The sequence below is a fragment of the Candoia aspera genome, chromosome 2 (genome assembly GCF_035149785.1).
Source record: "Candoia aspera isolate rCanAsp1 chromosome 2, rCanAsp1.hap2, whole genome shotgun sequence".
Lineage (NCBI taxonomy): Eukaryota > Metazoa > Chordata > Lepidosauria > Squamata > Boidae > Candoia > Candoia aspera.
In genome coordinates, this window is record NC_086154.1 from 55,201,413 (window position 1) to 55,220,214 (window position 18,802).

Genomic DNA, 18,802 nt, shown 5'->3' on the forward strand with positions numbered 1-18,802 from the left:
TCAGCATATAAGATCCATATTGTTAAGGAAAAAAGAGGACAAGTTGAAATACAGGTCGTGTGTTCTGTGACGGAGGAAGTCATTCCACCCTGGTTTAATGGACTAATTGGGGGGAGAGGGTCTCTATTATTAATGAAAGTTCATTAAATTGAAGGTATTCCTCATGATAATTTTACATCATTTGACAGAGGATAGATATCATTATACAACTTATGCAATTTGCATCAAGCTGTCATTCTATAAATGGTACAGTAACCCTTGTCATGAATTTTATAGCAAATACAGTTAAGTGATAAAAACAGAAGCACTATTCTGACATTACTGGAGCATTTTCTCGACAAGAAAGCCTACAATATCTGAGGTTTCTCCATCCAGAAGAAAATGAGCAAAATATGGCTGAAATAAAAAAGGAGATTTATTTATATTAAACTCCATTAAAAATACTTTACACAGTAAATACAAAATGATTACAAATGTAGTGATGATCACAAGTTTAAATACATTTAATGGAGGAATAGATGAAAAAAGCTAATTAAAAAGCTTCAGAGTATTGGGAACAAGAAATCAATTCCTTTCTGTTTTGCTTACAAATTTCCAGATTGTATGTCATACCAATATATAACAGTGCATGTTTTATTTCTATCTACATGACTTATACTTATTTAGCAAATCACAGAAAAGCTCAGGTTACTATATTTAGTTATTACTATATTTAGTGGCTCCTAGCACTTTGCCAGTTATAGTCCATACCCTTTCAAACCATTTTTCCAGTAGGCACTTAAGAAATAAGACGAGCCCTGCTAGATCAGGCCACAGGCCCAATTAGGCCAGCATTCTGGAAACACGGTGCATTTGGGAAGCTCACAAACCTGGCCTGCAGAACAACTGGAGGCAATCATAATGTCTAGATCCATTTTTAATGGGAGTCAAGCTCATTAGAATGTTAAATTTATATCTGCCACACATCCTATCTTTGCAACACAGAAAGTCCAGGGGTAAAGTGTTGTTAAATGGTATGTAATAACAGTTGAAGTACTGGTAACAAGAATTAGAATTTAAATATAAGGTGGATTTTATAGCATGGAAAATTTAAGGATTCAGGTCCATGATAGTTCTGGTTTTAAATTTTTTCAGCTTCATTATGTTTTCTAAACTCATCTTTAAGATCTTGGTTTCTGAAGATTTCCAAATACAGGTTCAAGATTGCTATGTAAAGGGAAATCAGGTAAGAAAGGAAAAAATGTCAAAATAAATATCACCTTGCATAAGTCAATTGTTGTGTGGGGATCAAGCATCTACAGGCTCTCATACTCCTGTATACTAACTTAAGGAACTGCAATTTCTGTTCACCATGCTCTTTATTTGAACAATGAAAAAATCAGATCCTACAGAAAAAGCTTTATTAAGTTCATCTGCTGAAGAGATACAATTGCCTGCTATGGCAGTAGTAACTTGATCCTCAGCATTATGCAGTTGGTGAAAGGGAAACTACCAGTGAACAATGGAAATGATCTTCCCATGACAATGACCTTCTGCAGTGCTGATCATCCAAAGCAACCTGAGATGAGAAGAAATACAGACACTTTATTTAGTTCTACAAAATTGCAGAGAAGAAAACAGGAGCAGCATCTTAATTTCTCTCATGCCTTCCTTTCATCATCTGGAATTCTACAGCAAAGGAGACACAGCACTGTTTTCTGGTTCATGGGATCAATCAGAAAATACAAATTGCTGTGGATGTTGAAACTCCAGTTTATCTCTCTCTCTCTCTCTCTCTCTCTCTCTCTCTCTCTCTCTCTCTATCTATCTATCTATCTATCTCCAACAACACATTTCCCTCAGAGAAAACATCTCAGAAAAGTTATGGGCTGGTTTTTCAACACTGCTTGCTTATATTAAAAAAAAATTAAGAGCAACTGTCTAAAACAGCACTCTTAAGTTGTATATTTAAGCTGCAGAAGTTCATCCACCAATATCCAATTGTACATCATTATCCTAGTTACTATAGGAGATGCTTGCTATCAATGTCCTGATCAAGCATTTAGCAGCTGCTGCTAAAAATTGCTGGAATTATGTTGATCAGATTGGATCATCTATTTGCTGGTAACGCTATAAGGCCAAATTCCAATTTGTGGAAATGATTTATAATAGAATGAAACAATTCTAAAAGTTGAGTTCTTTCAACCTGCCATTTTTTTGTTAAATATTACTGAACATCTTATTTTCACAAAATATACCAAATTGGCCTTGAATGTGGTAATGGCTGTCAAGACATTTTATGTTCTTATTAGAAATCATGAACAATTCCTTCTGTAAAAGAATGGCAAATCAACTTGTGATTTTGAAATATCTAATAAAAAATTAATTTTTTAAAGAGCCTTTGGAAGATGGAATGACACCATGAGTTTGGGGATTTGTGGAGGGCATGTTGCTGCTTTATTATTCTGTAATTTAACTGTACTATATTTTACTATATTGTTTTTAATGGTTGTATTGGGAATGACCAAGAATCTTACTGATTGCAGTTGGTACAGATATAAATAATCAATCAATCAATCAATCAATCCTGGGTCTATGTAGATACTGTTTTGAATATTAACTCATTTACAAGGAACTTTGTTCTTGTCTTTTGTGGACACTCAAGGCCTCTAATTAGGATCCCAAGTAGAAAAATATGGAGATTAATTGCAACCAAAGTACACTAAAATAAGACAGCTTCCACCAGTTACATAAACACTATAATTATATTCTTTACATAAACACTTTTAATGGAGGTCAAACCCTAAGATAACTAGAGACACATCTTCTCCAGTCACAGAACAGGTGAAGAATAAAATTAGAAACAGTTGGTGTCTTATTTATCCATTTCACTTTCTTAACTTTTTGCAAAAAGTGATAATTTTATAAAGAAAAATTTCAAGTAAGTTTCTCGATAATTATTCCATTGTTACATCACAGCTGTAAACGCAATTTAATAGCCTTCTTATTGTTATGTTGCTTCATTGGCTTTTTTCTGCATGCTATACAACAGGTTGTTTTGTGTGTGCATAATCCCAACATTGAATAGCTTCAAATGTATCCCAATATCATCATGGCATTGGCAGCCAAATTCAGGGCAAACATAATAGTATGGATATGCATCAAATATGGATCTTCCTGAATTCATACACTCAGCCAGGAATTGCAGGGTAGATTTTTTTATGGCCACAGGCTGAGTTTCGTTTTCATCCTGATCAGGATTTCCACAAAGGAGCTTTGGGATGTTGCAGAACTACTTTTAGAAAAATACTTCTCAGAAAATAGGGAGGGGGGAATAATGGAGACAGAATTAGTCTGATTTCTCTAAGTGGCTGATACCTGGTTCTAAGGAGGGACAGACCCTCTGTCCCTCCCTCCCAGAGCCAAAGATAGAAATATTTCAACTAACCAGGACATACTGTAAGGTGGTTATCTCTGAGTAAAGGCATTGCAAAGACCATTTTCATTGGAAGATGCTTATTCCCAACTAGGGTCATGTTTGTTCTGTAGTACTCCTTTTCCATTTAATCTAGGAAAACTCTGGGAGGCATGGTACTATATTTAGAGATTTAGCTCACAAATATCTACCATGTGACATTCTACATTTTGCTTTAGGAGAGGCACCACATGTAGTTAATAATGCACTCCTTCCTAGCAGTCTAGCTCAACAACTGCTGGGGCTACTCAGCTGCCAAGCTCCTAATTGGAAAAGCTTTAGATGGGGATAAACTCTTTCCTCAAAAATTCTCCAGTGTGAAAAGAATTACAGTTCAACAAGTTTGTATGTCAGCTCTTCCTGTCATCTTCCTGTCACCATAAGACCAAGCACTTTCCATCAGTTCCACTTGTTGGCTGGTATTGCACCCTGCGGTTTGCCATGGAGCCCACTCTGTTGGCATCTTTATACTATAGATTATTAAACAGGCTTGTGCATTCCAGAAGTCCAAAAATGAAACTATAATGCATAACCAATTTATTTATTAACTAATATTTAAGGCTGTTGGTATAAAAGCAAGCAGCTGACAATGTATGGGGAATGTAGCACAAAGAATATTTAAAGCTAACACACAAAGCAATCAAATACCGGTAGTTCTCGTTTAGCGACTGCCTTGGACAGCAACTGTTTGCAGTTACGACAGTGATGAAAAAGTAACTTTGTGACCAATCCTCGCATTTATGAGCTTTGCAGGTCCATAAAACAAAGGAAAACTGAAGTAGAATCATAAGCACAGTCATGGTCTCAGTTAGCGACTGCTTCACTTAACAACTGAATTGCTGGTCCCAATTGTGGTAGCTAAATGAGGACTACCTGTAAAAAGCAGTAATAATCTATGATAATTTAGCACATTGTTCAATTCAAGGAGAGAAAAACACAGAGTTCGAAGAACAGCATATAGAATTCAGTGGGAGAAAGGCATGGAGTTTGGAGGGTAACACTCTGGATTCAGTGAAATAAAAGCATGGAGTTGGGAGAGTGTGGGGGGAAATGGGGGAAATGTAAAGATGTAGTTCACTTCAGGTAGTGTTCAGCTGCAGGAGAGGGTAGAGAGGGAACCATAGAGACTCTGTCAGAAAGAAAAACAGAGTTTTGGAGGTTTTTTGCCACAGCAAAAAAGAATAGAAATTTACAAGATATAGTATTTGTGTGCAAATGTGCTAAGCTACGTCATACACACATCTTTTGCACAGGCACCACTTCACTTGGAAATGGGAAATAAACTAGAAATGTTTCTGAGAGAACGATGAAGGAGCGAAGAGAATCTCCTTTCCTTTGCGTCTTGTGCATTGAGTTCTCAAAGGTCAATGTTAGATGAATCCTCAAACGGATGCCTCAAAGGGAAGGAAGATAGTGGGTTCCTATCAACAACTGTCTGGTCAGTGTGCTCCTTGGCTTCCTGAAACCATAGTCCCCCTGGAGCTGGAGACTCAGACAGTTCTAAGGGTGAGTATTTCTATACCACTTCTTTGTCTGATTCCAGATACAAATCAGCTGAAACTAGCTGGTTCTTCCAAGGTGTGAACTGCAACTTAGCAGGGCTGCTTCAGAGACCCAGGAAGACCGTGCTTCCAAAGCCTAAGAAGGCAAAACCTTATGCCAAATTCAGGGACCAATTTAGAGGTGTCAGAACAAATTACCTAACATGGGGCTTACACATAATTGTTTAAACAGAGGCTATTTAACAATGTCATTTATTTAGTTTTGGTGTAGTGGTTAAGGCTGGGCTAGAAACTGGGAGACCGTGAGTTCTAGTCCTGCCTTAGGCATGAAACCAGCTGGGTGACCTTGGGCCAGTCATTCTCTCTCAGCCCTAGGAAGAAGGCAATGCCAAACCACTTCCAAAAACGTTGCCAAGAAAATTGCAGGATTTGTCCAGGCAGTTGCCAGGAGTCAACAACAACTCAAAGGCATCAGCAAAAAAAAAAGTGTGTACCCAGCCATTATGGTTTATTCCACAAATCTGATTAAGCAACCTATGGCTTAGTAGGTTATTTGAAACCAGCCATTTTTCCTTACCTTTGCAGATAATACGGAAGAAATTGAGAGTGAAAAAAGAAGGATCAAACATTCCTGTTTAGTTTAATTTAGTCATTTTTTAAAAAAAAGAATGTGAACCTCTACCTGGCCATAAAGCTGCTCATGTTTAGGGCTTTGAAGGTTTAAAAAGAACTAAACTCATGAAGTTCTCTAAGACTTCCTTCAACAGCAGTTGACACAGCACTCACTCAGACTGGATTAGCCAACACCCGCTGACACCAGTGGGTTTCTCCTTGTGCGTGCTGCATGACTTTGCTCTACTGAGTAGCATGCAAAAGCATGTGGGTGTTAAAAATGTGTAGAGAACAGCAGGGCATCCACTAATGATAACATTCAAACAGAACTTAATTAATCCAAGACATTTACTTGCATATGTTGTACTGGTGGCTGCCAACCTGAGTGGCTTTAAAATGGGATGTCAAATTCATGATTAAAACTACCAATCCTAATAGCTACAATTCGCTCAGTATCCAAGATAGTATGCTTTCAATGCTTGGGGAACACAAAGGGTGTACTATTGCACTTGTCTCCTGCTTGTGGGCAACCTGTGGTCACTGTGAAAAAAAAAATGCTGGACTAGATAAGTTTTGGTTTGAACCAGCAGCTATGGGAGCAAACTATGAAGAGTGTACAGGTTTCAAATTATGCTATTCTCTGATATTCACATTAGTGCCTCTTTGCAAAAATGTGTAGCCTCAGTATGATGTCCACTACATGAAAACAATGTCCCCTACTGATCTTTAGATCAAAACTTCAGAAAACTAGAGGTACCAAGACAGATGATAAAAGAAACATGAGGGTAGGCAAAAGCCAAAAGGAATAGCAAGGATTTGGGCATTCTTCTTGCAAGAGCCTCACCAAGACCTCTGCCACTGTGGTGTTCCTTATTAAGCAGAACTCCAGTTTCTTCAGAGATGGAACTGCTTAGAAGATATTGATTATGTGCCAATAAGTCATTTTTGACTCCTAGCAACCACATAGATTTTCTCCATGATGATCTATCCCTAACCTGGTCTTTTAGGTCTCCCAATGGTGCCCCCATTGCCACTGTAACTTAGTCCATCCACTTTGCTGCTGGTCACCGTCTTCTCCTCTTTCCTCCTACCTTTCCCAGCTTTAGAGGATTCTCCAGAGAGCTAGGTCTTTGCATAATGTATTCAAAGTAAAATAATTTGAGCCTGGTCATTTGTGCCCCAAGTGAGAACTCTGGGTTGATTTGTTCAATGATGCATCGGTTTGTTAACTTGACTGTCCATGGTATTCTCAGGAGTTAAACTCTGTAGCAGTAGAAACTCTGCAATAATTGTGCAGGAGTGTTTAGGTTCACTGAGAAAATGATTAAGATTAACATAAAAGGAAATCTTTCCAATAAGATGGGCCAAATGTTGGGTTGGTCTATCAAGTGCTTTAGAGATTAGGAACACCTTTAAGGTATATACTCTGCCTAGATGAAGCCATTAGCTGCCATAATGCTTAAGCTGCCATTGTTGCTGTTATTTATATACTTTTATTTATTTACCAGATTTGTAAGGTGGCCCAACTGCTTAACTATTCTGGCAAATATACATGATTAAAAACAGTTTAGAACAGAGGTTCTCAAACTTTTTCAGTTCCTAGTGCCCTTAGTGTCTCAGTAATCTTTTCACGACACCCCTAGTTTGCATGGAGTCCAACAGATGTCGAGTACTGCCATCTTTCCCTCAAAAACTTAAAATATCTGACAGCACCCCTGTGAGCTCACTGTGGTGCCCCAGGGCCTTTTTCATTACCCAGAAGTAGTTAGCAATGTGATCCAAGGTCTCCCTGCCTCCTCTGAATACAGCTCTACGTCAAGCTTTTCTCATTCCATGTATTCTGGAAAACTAGATGGCAAAACCTTGAACATTATCTTGGTAGCATATGAGATAAATGCAATAGTTCAATAATTTAACCATTCTTTAGCAATGCCTTTTTGTGTTATTGGAATATAAATTGATATTTCCTTGGCCGCCATGGTATTTTTCATACTTGTGCAGAATCTGCTAATAGCACTTCAACCACATCAACTTGTAAGAATTAAATAGGTATTTCATCATCTCTTACATTTTTGTTGTTAGCAATCTTTTCTAAGGCTCATTTAACATCACTTTCCAAAATGTCTGGCTCAGTGATCAAACTTTTGCACTTATCATTTTTGGGATTTTTTTGCATAGTTCTTCATATATCCATGCATCTCTTTTTGATATCTTCAACAGTCAATCCTTGCTTTGTTTTTTATCGTGCCAATCTTGGCATAAAAGTTTCCTTTGATTTTTGCAATTATCTTAAATAAATCTCTCTAAAGGTTTCTCTTCTGTTGTTGCCCCTGAAAACTGTCATACAGGTAGTCCTTGCTTAACGACTGCCCTGTTTAGCAACTGTTCGATGATGGTGCTGAAAAAGTAGCTTTACAACTGGTCCTCGTACTTATGACCATCACAGTGTCCCAGTGGTCATGTGATCAAGATTTGGGCACTTCACAACTGGTGGACATTTACAACTGTTGCAGCATCCCACGGACACATGACTGGGCTTCACAGCCAGCTTCCATTGGCAATGGAGAAGCCAGCAGTGAAATTGCAAGTAGTGGTCACGTGATGTCTTGCTTAACAACCACATCACTTAGCGATGGAGTTGCTGGTCCCAATTGTGGCTGTTAAGCGAGGACTACCTGTATAAGGTACCTCATTATTGTAGTTTCTTTAAAGCAGACCTCAGTTCCTGACTGACAGATTACAGCAGATGGTTCTTGATAGGAAAAGAAGCCATTTTCTTCTTTGAAAGCACATCCCATGTGCCACTCTGCCACTTAAAACAAGAGCCTCTCCATCTGGAATTCTCTCAGGAAACAGAGAAACACCTTCACAAGGTTGGCAACACTTGCTTCTCACACATGTGGGAACAGCAAATGCACTGCATTGGACATAGCGAGCTGCGTACTATTAAAAATACTATAGCAGGGTAGAAGATATTAACACCACCATTAAAAAGTAGGAGACATTCAAGAAGGGTAGGGAGAACCTGACTAGCAACTTTTCTTACCAAATCCAGTAGTGATAATATAATATATTCACCACAACCCATCATGGATTAGTTTGGGACATGGATGGCTACCTTACTGCAAATTAGACCATTAAGCTATCTTGCCCGGGGCTGTCAATCCTGAGCAGTGGAGACTATCCACAACACAGCACAGCCTGCAGATGTTTGGGACTGAATCTGAAATTTTCCCAATGGACTCTGCTACTCAGTGTGAAAATTAGTTCTCACACTGTCAAACGTAAACAACTTGATACTAGATCAGGCTGTTATCAAAACAGGAACAGATGGAAACTGTCTCCTGCCCAAAACAGATTTGCTTCTAGCAATTTAAGTGCAGTGGGCAGGACAAAGAGGAGCAAGAAATTTGCACATGGATTCTTTCAATACAGCTTACATTTGATACACGGCACTCGCTGGAAATCTTTTATAATGGCTTCATCATTCTGCTACATCTAAAACTACTTACCTAAATTCCCAAATCCTAGAAAACCTATTCCTGCAGTGTTTTGGTTTGTTAGCTGAGAGAGGCCCAACATTCTGCCTTAACCAGCCAACTTCTATTTTTAAAGTAGGAAAACCTACCATTTATCATAGAATAATAAGGTTGGAAGAGACCATACAGGCCAGCAAGTCCAAACCCCTAATCTCTACAGGAATCAGTAAGTGAGCATGAGCCATGCAGAAAGAATCAGCATAATGAACAGCACTGAAGAAAAGCAACGTCTTAATCACGCATCCCAACAATCAGAGAGTCTAATAAATTGTTCTGGGGAGAAAGTTTTAGATCCAGTATGCCATTAGCCCCCCACCTCATCTTTAAAGAGAATGACATTTATAGCATGGCATCCATCGAAAAGATTTTATTTCCTCTCTGAGACTTCTCATCTTGTTTAATAGGAGAAATATTTTTGTAAAAAGATGCAAGTACCCTGTGATTCTTTCTGAGCAAGTTCAGGTGCTTCAAAGAAGAGGTCAGCCAAGGTTCTTTTGAGACTGTAAAACAGCTTGGAAAAATGCTTGCAAGAGTGGAGAAAATAAGTCCTTAATTTTTGTTGCCACACCTGATTTCTCTGGTATCATTCAGAAAGAAACCTTTGCTATAGGCCAGTGGTTTTTAAACTGGGGGGAATTACCTCCAAGGAGATAACCTGGGCACATCCTGGGGGTAAATTTGTAATTGCTTGCTTGTGAATCAAGGATCCAGTTTGGGGCAGCTGCTGCCAAGATACTTCTGTAAAACAACAGTCTGGTTTTTTTTTGTGGGGTGATCACATTATTCAAGACAGGGGAAAAGGGTAATTTCTAAATCACTGCCTTAGGCTGAATTCATACATTGAATTTTTGACTTAGCTTGTTATAAAAATCCAGCCATAGTTGATGGCATAGGGAATTGTTTGATCCCAGCCAATTGTAGCAAGATTAAGCAAACAATAGCTTAGCAAATGTATGAATCCATACTTAACTCTGCTAAAACATTACTGTGATCTTGAAGTTACCTCTCCCCCAGCCCAGCCCTAAAAACTGAAGGCTTTGTAGTTGTATGTACCATGACAGTGAGCTTTTTACATTTCTGGGAAGCTACAGTTCATTTATGCTGTGGAAAATGTTAAATGATTGTATTAGTAGGCTTAACATCTTGTACAATAATCCCTTCGTTATTGTCATAATAGAAGGAAGAGGAAGTCATAACTCCATAAAACTTTCCCTGGGTTTGGAAAAGTTCTCCAATTTTGCATGCTGTAATTGCAGCTTTGCAGTATTCCCAGATTGTTAAGGTGATGCTTACGTTGTCTAATGTACTTTCTTGGTTAGTCATTAGTTTTAAAGATATATTCCCAGTTGCATTTTTCTTGCTATCATATGTTCATCATAATTATACACTAATTGTGGACTGGGTCAGGTGACTTAAACCAGACTGTCTAGCCCAGAAAGCAAAATAGCCTCAGTGAGTCCAGTGGCCTCATCACTTCCCTAACCCAACTTCAAACTGCCCCTGAAGAATGGTAGCAGTGATGCTGGTTCAGTTCTTGAGGTGCATACTTTGGACTTTCTTTTTTTAATGGAGAAGTGGAATAGGACCGCCCAGTCCCATTTGACACAGATAGACAACTACATATACATTCAAGAGCTATGGGATCCTCACCTCCTTCCGGAGATGTTATGGCATTCTCTCCCGAAGAAAATCAGATTGTTTTCTTCCTTGAATAGCTTTTGGCAAGCCATAGAGACTATGAGCTTACCTCAGTGGTGAATGTGTATATGCCTTATATACCTTATATATATACCTTATATATATATACCTTATATACCTTATATATGCCTTATATACCAGTGACTGGAGTTATTCCTAGAGCGTAGAAAATCACATCACAGCACATCGGCTTGAACTACTTACTTCTTTCAATCAAAGGTGTTGGGAAGTCTCAAAATCCAGCATTTCTAAATGTCCAAAAAAAGATATAAGCACTACAGAAACAGTGAGGAATTCTACAGCCCATTATCTAAGGAGAGCTATGCCAACTAGTTTTAAGGATTTCCCTGTTTGCAACATCTGCATTTACATAGATCTCTAACTAAACATTATAAATAATGTGTCTACTTTCTTTAACCTCCTTTAAAATCTACTGGTTGTACTCTGTTTAGTCCCAGGGTGAAGAAAGTCATGTGGGTCTGCAAAGAAAATACAGTTGGAGGAGGGGTCATTGAATTCTATTTTCAAATCTCATGAAAGGTGCTCTACCCATCTTTCTTTAGATAGCGATACACAGCCTCACAGCCTATTTTATTGCTGGTCTGTGTTAAATTCTCTTACTGAGCTGGAGCTGGGAGGGGGAGGGGATGGGTAGGTATTACATTATAGCTAGAGCAGCCCAAATAAAAGTAGTAGGTAGGGATCCGTTTCTTTCCAGTTATTATTTTCCTCTATTTTATTAATTCTACCTCTTACCTGTAATAAAGGGTCAAAGAACTGTTAACCAAACTCGAAGCAATAGGGCAATTTATTTCCATAAAAAAAAGCAGCCAGCAGCCATTTCTACATGCCTCAAAGAGGAATACCATCTCAAGGTCAAGGAAGAAAAAGTAAGATAGCAAAATGGAATTGAGATGGGTTTTTTATTCTATTCTCTGCCATCTTTAAAGATGGCTTATGTATTGTCATCAAAGCAATGTTTAAATACTTAATAAATAGAAAAAAGGGGAAGACGTCATCACATTCCATAGCAAATACAGTCCAATATGTAGTTACAGGAACTGTTAAAACTTCCAATCCTTTTTCACCATACTGTGGGAGTTTAATATCTTATTCTTTCTCTCCTAACGTCTCAGCTCAACGATCTCTATTCCTGCCTTGTATATCTCACTAACAGATTCATATACTTGAGAAGATGCTAAATCACTGCTATATGGCCACCATAATGTCAACTATGCTAGAATAATAATGTAAGTTATAAGCAAAAGAGAAAACACTTTATGGCTGGTCTGTGTCAAATTTTATTACTGAGTCATTAAGTTTGATTCTGTCCAAGTTCTACATCATTTGTAATGTATATAAAAATATGTATGTATATTTCTTAATTTACACATTCTGTAAAGTGTTAACAGTTAAGTGTATTTTGGATTGTATCTGAAAAATGCAAATTAACACCAAATAATATTTTGCTGTTTATTTGTTCAGTCGCTTCCGACTCTTCGTGACTTCATGGACCAGCCAAATAATTCTACAACTACCTAAAATGTCCAAACTGCTAAAATGGCTGATGGAGCAAGAAGTTTGAGATGACAGCTAAAGTCGTCTTAAACTTCTTGCTCCATCTGCCATCTCAGGGAGGCCAGCCTTGCTCCAGATTTAACATTCTGACCATTTACACTGCACAAAAATTTTATATGGATAAAACCTTTCATTTAAGGAAAATTGTTGCTTTGTTAACTTTACAATTTAATGAACTCATTATGCATTTTTCTACTTGTGAAATACAGAACAGGAGAGACCCCCAGAATCTGATTTGCAAGAGTTTCAATGCTGTATTAGAAAAGGTTCCTTCAGGCCTTTCTGATTTCAGATGTGTGTCACTTATTTTTTCAGATTTCCTATAAATCTAGAAATACATACAATTGTGTCCTTCAGTGAGAAAGTCTATGGAAACAAACAATAAAAGAGAAACAGATTTTTGCAGAGCATGCCAGCTACTTGTCTAGGGTAAAAATCTGGCAAGCCAATTTTGGATTTATTTTATACTGAATATAAATTGGAAGATGATGGGATTTGATCCATTTAAGGTATTCATTCTACCGGGCAGAGCCTATTTTTGGAACATAGTAGCATCATACATACTTTGAGTCAGGAATAATTTTCATTTCAGTTTATCTTCTTTTTTTGCTGGTAACCCTGGCATTCCAATACAGCAATATTTTCAAGTCATGTGCAGTGTGCAACAGTTCTGCATGTTAATAGCACTGTATGGCTAATGCAGCAATTTAAAATCCTAGGTTTAATGGCTCTTTAAAAATCATTAAAATAGGCTCCACTGCCCATTTTGAAGAAAGTGATATTGCCCTCTTACTTTGCTTTTATGTAGTTTCTGTAGAGGAACAATATGAAGGCTGCTATGAAGCAGTTTTGCCTTAATAAATAGCATAATCCTGAGCACACTTGATCCACCAGAAAAGACTTCATTGGAAAATGAAACACTTCAATTTTTATGCAGAGAAAATGTTCTATCTAAACAAGATTGCAATTTTATTAATTCCGCAGTTTAATAAACTCAAATGTTTTTTTAAAAAATCTTGAAATACAAAGTCCAAATAAACACTTGGTAGGCATATTCATCCGTAAGCCTAAGAAAATGCATCCATGCACACTTCTGTCTCTATTTCTTTTGCTGATGAAAACCAAGAAGCACTGGTGAAGTTCTTCAACATACAGAAATCATTTAACCCAAATCTTCTGACGATGGCATACTTTCCAAGTAAATTATAAAGAGCACGTGGAATCTGACACCACTAAGGCATCTTAATGTTTAGAGACTATTTTCTGCACCACTGGTTCAGTGACTGGCACCACTCAAGCATGGCACCTACCACCTTCATTCCCCAGAAAGTATAGAAAGATTCTGAGATTGACAATATTAAAAACTACTGAGAAATCCTGGAGAAATCTCTATCATTCCTTCTAGGGTGGTCAAGGTAGGTTCTTCCTACGTCTAGGGTGGAAGAAAGTCTAATCAAGATTCAGTCAGTCAGTCTTCTCTAGGAACAGCAGAAGCTGAGATGAGATTGCATTTTCCACCTTAGTGCCCCTAAACGGCAAACTGGATGGTGGGTGATATTTGTACGGATGAGCTGAATCCACAGTGATCACCCCATCCCAGATGATAGAAGACACAACTATGCTTTTCAAGAGTGCCACACCATTCCTCAAGAATGAGTTTATAAACATAAACACTCAAGATATCAGATGGCCTTGGGAAACTTTTCTCAACCACAAAATGCAATAGTTCTTCTCATTTGCCAAAAAGCCAATCCACATCCTCCAGTTGCAAAGGCTGAAAAATATTAACAAGGATGTTATATATATCATAATTTATCCATGATTTTGACATCCAAGTCAGGATTTCTTTTGTTCCCTCTTCACAAACTGGAAGTATTTGAAAAAAGTAAGTAAAAGTAATAAACACACATCAACTCAGTGGTTCTTAAATTAGGTGTAGTCTCAGCTCTATTAGTGGGCATATATTTTCACTTTACAGGTATAGAGTTCAAGTGATCAAGTCAATAAATTATTATGAGCACAATTAGAAAATTACGAAACCCCTTATGGCATTAGGTCAAGGGCTTGGCCCCATTTTTAGCTACAGATTCACTTTATTTCCTAAATAAAGAAACAAGGCACATTAGGAAGATATTAGGATGAGGGTATAATTTTGTTATAATTACTCATATGATAAATACACACTCTGAGATAATCCCTGTTTGAATATAGCAGATAAATCTTATACTCAGGACAGAGACCTATCCCACTATTGCTCCATTTTGGTTAATGTACATATGACTGTAAATCGTTTCAGTACAGTTCAATATGATTTAAGATGTGAACAGCTGAATATATCAAAAGCTTAGAATTTATCACTATATGAAGGATTAGAGATTTATCAAGCATGGAGAGGCATCAAAAAAGTTTACTCTTCAGCAATGACAATACAGCCTGACCCCAGATTTATCATCCTGGACAAGAGATGTGTCTGATTTCTGTTTATGAATTGGCTATCTATGTCATGAAAACAATTAAAAAGATTATTTCATGTGCTCAAGATCTAACGTTGTCTTCAAAAATTAGGCTGAATGATTCCCTATATAGCATATTTTTATTTCTTTTAATATCTTCCTCCTCCTTTTCTTTTCCTTTTTTTTCCCTCTTGTTCCTTTTTTGGTATATTAAAGCAAAACTACCACAGCCTCCTAGATAAAGTAATTTATTGTTCAAAATTAGGAACATTAGATACACTAAACAAATGCCAAATTATTTTTGTTTCATTCACCTTAAAGCCAATGTAACATAATCTGAATAATGCAGGACCATTAACATTGGGAGGAAAAACTAAAGATGGGCTTTCCATGTTGAACAGGTAGAGAACAGCAACACTGAGGTACTCTCAGTTTCTTACTGCATAGATCCTTCCATACTTCTGAGACTGAGTATTACTCTGCATAGCTTTTATAACATAACATCATGAAAATTCACTATATTTAACTTAAAGCAGCATATTACACATGCACTGATCTTAGAGAACGTGAGGATTCTTGGTGAAAGTATCCCAACTTCAAACTGGGATTCTCCATGGAAATCAGTCCACTGGCATCACCCTTGACAATGAATTCAATTAGCATTCAGCTGTTGTTGGTATAGCATGAACATACACAGTCTTTGTATTTAAGAACTTCATGGAAGTCTCCTTTGTAACCTCTAAAAAGAGAAGAAAGAGAATTTATAGCATTAGCAACCATATTTCTGTTTTTATTATGCCTCATATGTAACTGAGAGCCAGTATGGTCTAGTGGTTAAGGTGCTGGTCTAGAAACCAGGAGACTAAGAGTTCTAGTCCCGCATTAGGCACGAAAGCTGGATGGGTGACCTTGGGCCGGTCACTCACTCTCAGCCCAACTCACCTCACAGGGTTGTTGTTGTGGGGAAAACAGGAGGAGGAAGGAGTATTAGATGTGTTTGCCACCTTGAGATATTTATAAAAATAATAAAGGTGGGATAAAAAATAAATAAATAAACTGTGTGGATTCTTTTCTAAATAACAATCTGCCCTCCGTTCCCTCCGTGTTGTTTATCAGTGTAAATGCAACTGCTGGGAACAACTGAAGCATCTGAAGTACTTTGTCACCAACATGTGGGCAGCACATAGATTGATTTATTGTTTTATTTAAAACTTGAGATACATGGCTTAATTATATCAAGAGTCCAACCTTAGATTGGTTTAGTTAGGTAACCTGACTTAGTTATATCAGGATAATTAAGATCTGCAAGGGAGTATCGCAGCATTCCACAGCTGGGAGAGCTGCCTTATGTGCGGACCCAGCAAAGGGCCTTCTCTGTCATGCACCCCAGCTTTAGAATGTCCTTCTTATCTCATAGCATTAGTATCTGCCATCTGACACCTAGCTTTTATCCTCACATTCAGGATTAAGCATCCATAACTGGATCACACCGTTTTTTCCCTAATTGCCTGTTTTTCAGCACTGTTATCACAATCCTCAAGCTCTGTATCCTACATGGCTATAAATCTGGTCTCTGTTTATCTCTTAACCTCTTACCAGGAATTGTTTTACAGTATTATAAAGGTTTGCAGGCAAGAATAAAGCCATCTACAACAGAAAGTCCACCTATTGAAGTCAAAGTCACTGTATAGGTTTATGCTCCAGGATTTAAACAGTCATTTTCACTTTTTTGGATCAAGCATTTGGGCCATTCCCTTCATAGCCTTGAGAATGGGAAGTACTTGAATAATGCTGACATAGCAGCCCTGCTTCATCTGGGAAAGAAACCCCAGCTTCACTACTTAGCAATGATTGCTCTGTATGTTCTAAATTAAGTTATTATTTATTACTTGGCTTTAGCTTGCTTATTTTACAGGTTCTATAAAAATTCTCTGGATAACAGACAGGCTATGTTTTATTATTAAACAAATAATAAAACAACACAGGATGTTCTTATCGCTGTGAATTCTGAATGAAGCTTCTTCTGAAGCCTCTTTGGAAAACCTGTTTCATCCAGATTGCAGCAGCAAGGAAACCTGCTCAAGGGAGTACGTTACACCGACCCTGCAATGCCTGGGCCAGCTTCTAGTTGGCTTCCAGGCACTACTCAAAATACAGCTAAGCCAGTAAGAAAAGTTTGCGGCAAATAGCTCCTAAAGCTTATACCAATACTTTGTTCCTCTGCATTGCAGCTAAATTTGTTTAATCGTTCTTAGACAATGAACTTTACTCTTAATTCTAATAGTGAAAGTCTCATCGTAACCTCTGTGAATTACTGATGCAAAGGAAAGTTCAAGAAGAGCAAGTGCTGCAGCATGACCACAGACTGAAGAAGCTGCTCTTTTATAACCAATCACAGCTAAGAGAGATATTCAAAAGGCTCTATTATCTCTCTCAGGTATGGGTATTGGTGTATATACCCACTATTCACAGCAGATTATCAGTAGATCTGGAGGGGGGGAGAGAAGTACCTGTACTCTTTCAGGGAATGCTTGTCTAGTCTTACTCTGTTTAATAGGTTTTTATTTATTTATTATTCAAATTTAATTACTGCCCATCTCCTCCAAAAGAGGGACTCTGGGCAGTTTACAAGGTTTGCTGTCTAACGCACATTTAGGATTGCAAGATTAATTTTACACTGGATTCTCTTTAAAAGTAAGCAATGAATAAAAGAACATAGCTTCTTCATAAAAGGATCCGTTCTCGACAGTTAAAACAAAACTCAGTTTTGCAATGTAAATGTAGAATTTCAGTTACTTAAAATATTGTAACATAAGGCTGTAAAAATAATGTAGTAAATATGCATTATTTCTTTTAAAGCTACACAAAATGTGCCATGCCAGTCATATTCTTTTTTTCTTCAGCCAATTTGGAGTTTATATTATGCACATATTAAAATGTTTACTCAAGAAATTAGCTGACCCTGAGTGAATGTAAAGCCACTGCAGTAGTTAAGCAAAACTAGCTTTTACATAAGTACGTCCAAAAATTGTGGTTAGCATGCAGGAAAGTGGGGGGAAGGGGGATCTATAACTCTCAGGGACACAAATAATTTGCATTGCAGGACATGTGCAATTGCTTCATAAAGCAAAGCTGGACATTTTGACATTTATTTCACTGTGCTTTAATGAGTTCTGTCATATTGAGTAGACACAGCATCTATAACAGATAAATTACATCATTCTGCTTCTTTTATTACGATAGCAATGACACAGAAATCTATCTGCTGTGAAGAACAGTTATCTCCATCCTACAGCATAAAAAAGAGCCAGGAACAATTCTCTAAGACCACCAATTTTTCCATGCATAAAGCCAGTGTTCCTATCAAAACTGACCCAGTTGATAAGAAGTAGTATTTGCTCAGGTCTTGAAAAGGTAAAGATAAAAATAAATTGGTTTCAGACGCTGATTAGTAATCAATGCAATGACCTCAGTGTAGATTGTTACTCTTGGCAGTGTTGGGCTGCTGAATTTTGAACCAACTGCAGCTTCTGAGTTATCCTCAAGGTCAGCCCAACATAAAACAGATTATATTCTGTTAAATCAAACTTCATCTGTTAAATTTGCTTCTGGTTTTCTAAACCTCAGTCTGGGATAATGTATGCTTACAAGATTATCACATGATTGATAAGGGCATTCAACTCTTGAGCTGTTAAATATTTAAGATCCCCTCCCCTCCAACCCACAATATAATGCTGTATCTTCCCCGTTTTTTCTCTCATTTGCAGTGTAGATGTCTATCGGTCCAGAATAAATGTGCCAAGAATATCTTTTTATAACTCTTGGAAGATCAGCACCCCCTCCCAAAAAAAAATGAGAGGAGAGGAGAAAAACATCAATGGAACCCAATTATTATTAACAAATTCCTAAATACTGCTTATTACATCTCCTCTACCATATTACTTTTTCAGGGAAGGTGCTGTTTTT

The 18,802-nt window shown here is 37.5% G+C and overlaps 1 protein-coding gene across 2 annotated transcripts in view; it reads right to left on the reverse strand.

The window, feature by feature from the left end:
- The window catches only part of IARS1 (isoleucyl-tRNA synthetase 1), a 518,275-nt gene that overhangs the window by 408,437 nt on the left and 91,036 nt on the right, over positions 1-18,802 (reverse strand). Inside the window, exon 34 of one of the 2 annotated variants that reach the window (XR_010067094.1) lies at positions 15,305-15,575. Coding sequence is in view for 1 of the 2 variants with exons in the window: in XM_063291856.1 (XP_063147926.1) it covers positions 15,493-15,575 (83 nt within the window). In the remaining variant the exon portion in view is untranslated. Of the gene's footprint in view, positions 1-15,068; positions 15,576-18,802 lie in introns of those variants that run through there. The other variant, XM_063291856.1, reaches the window with a different exon arrangement.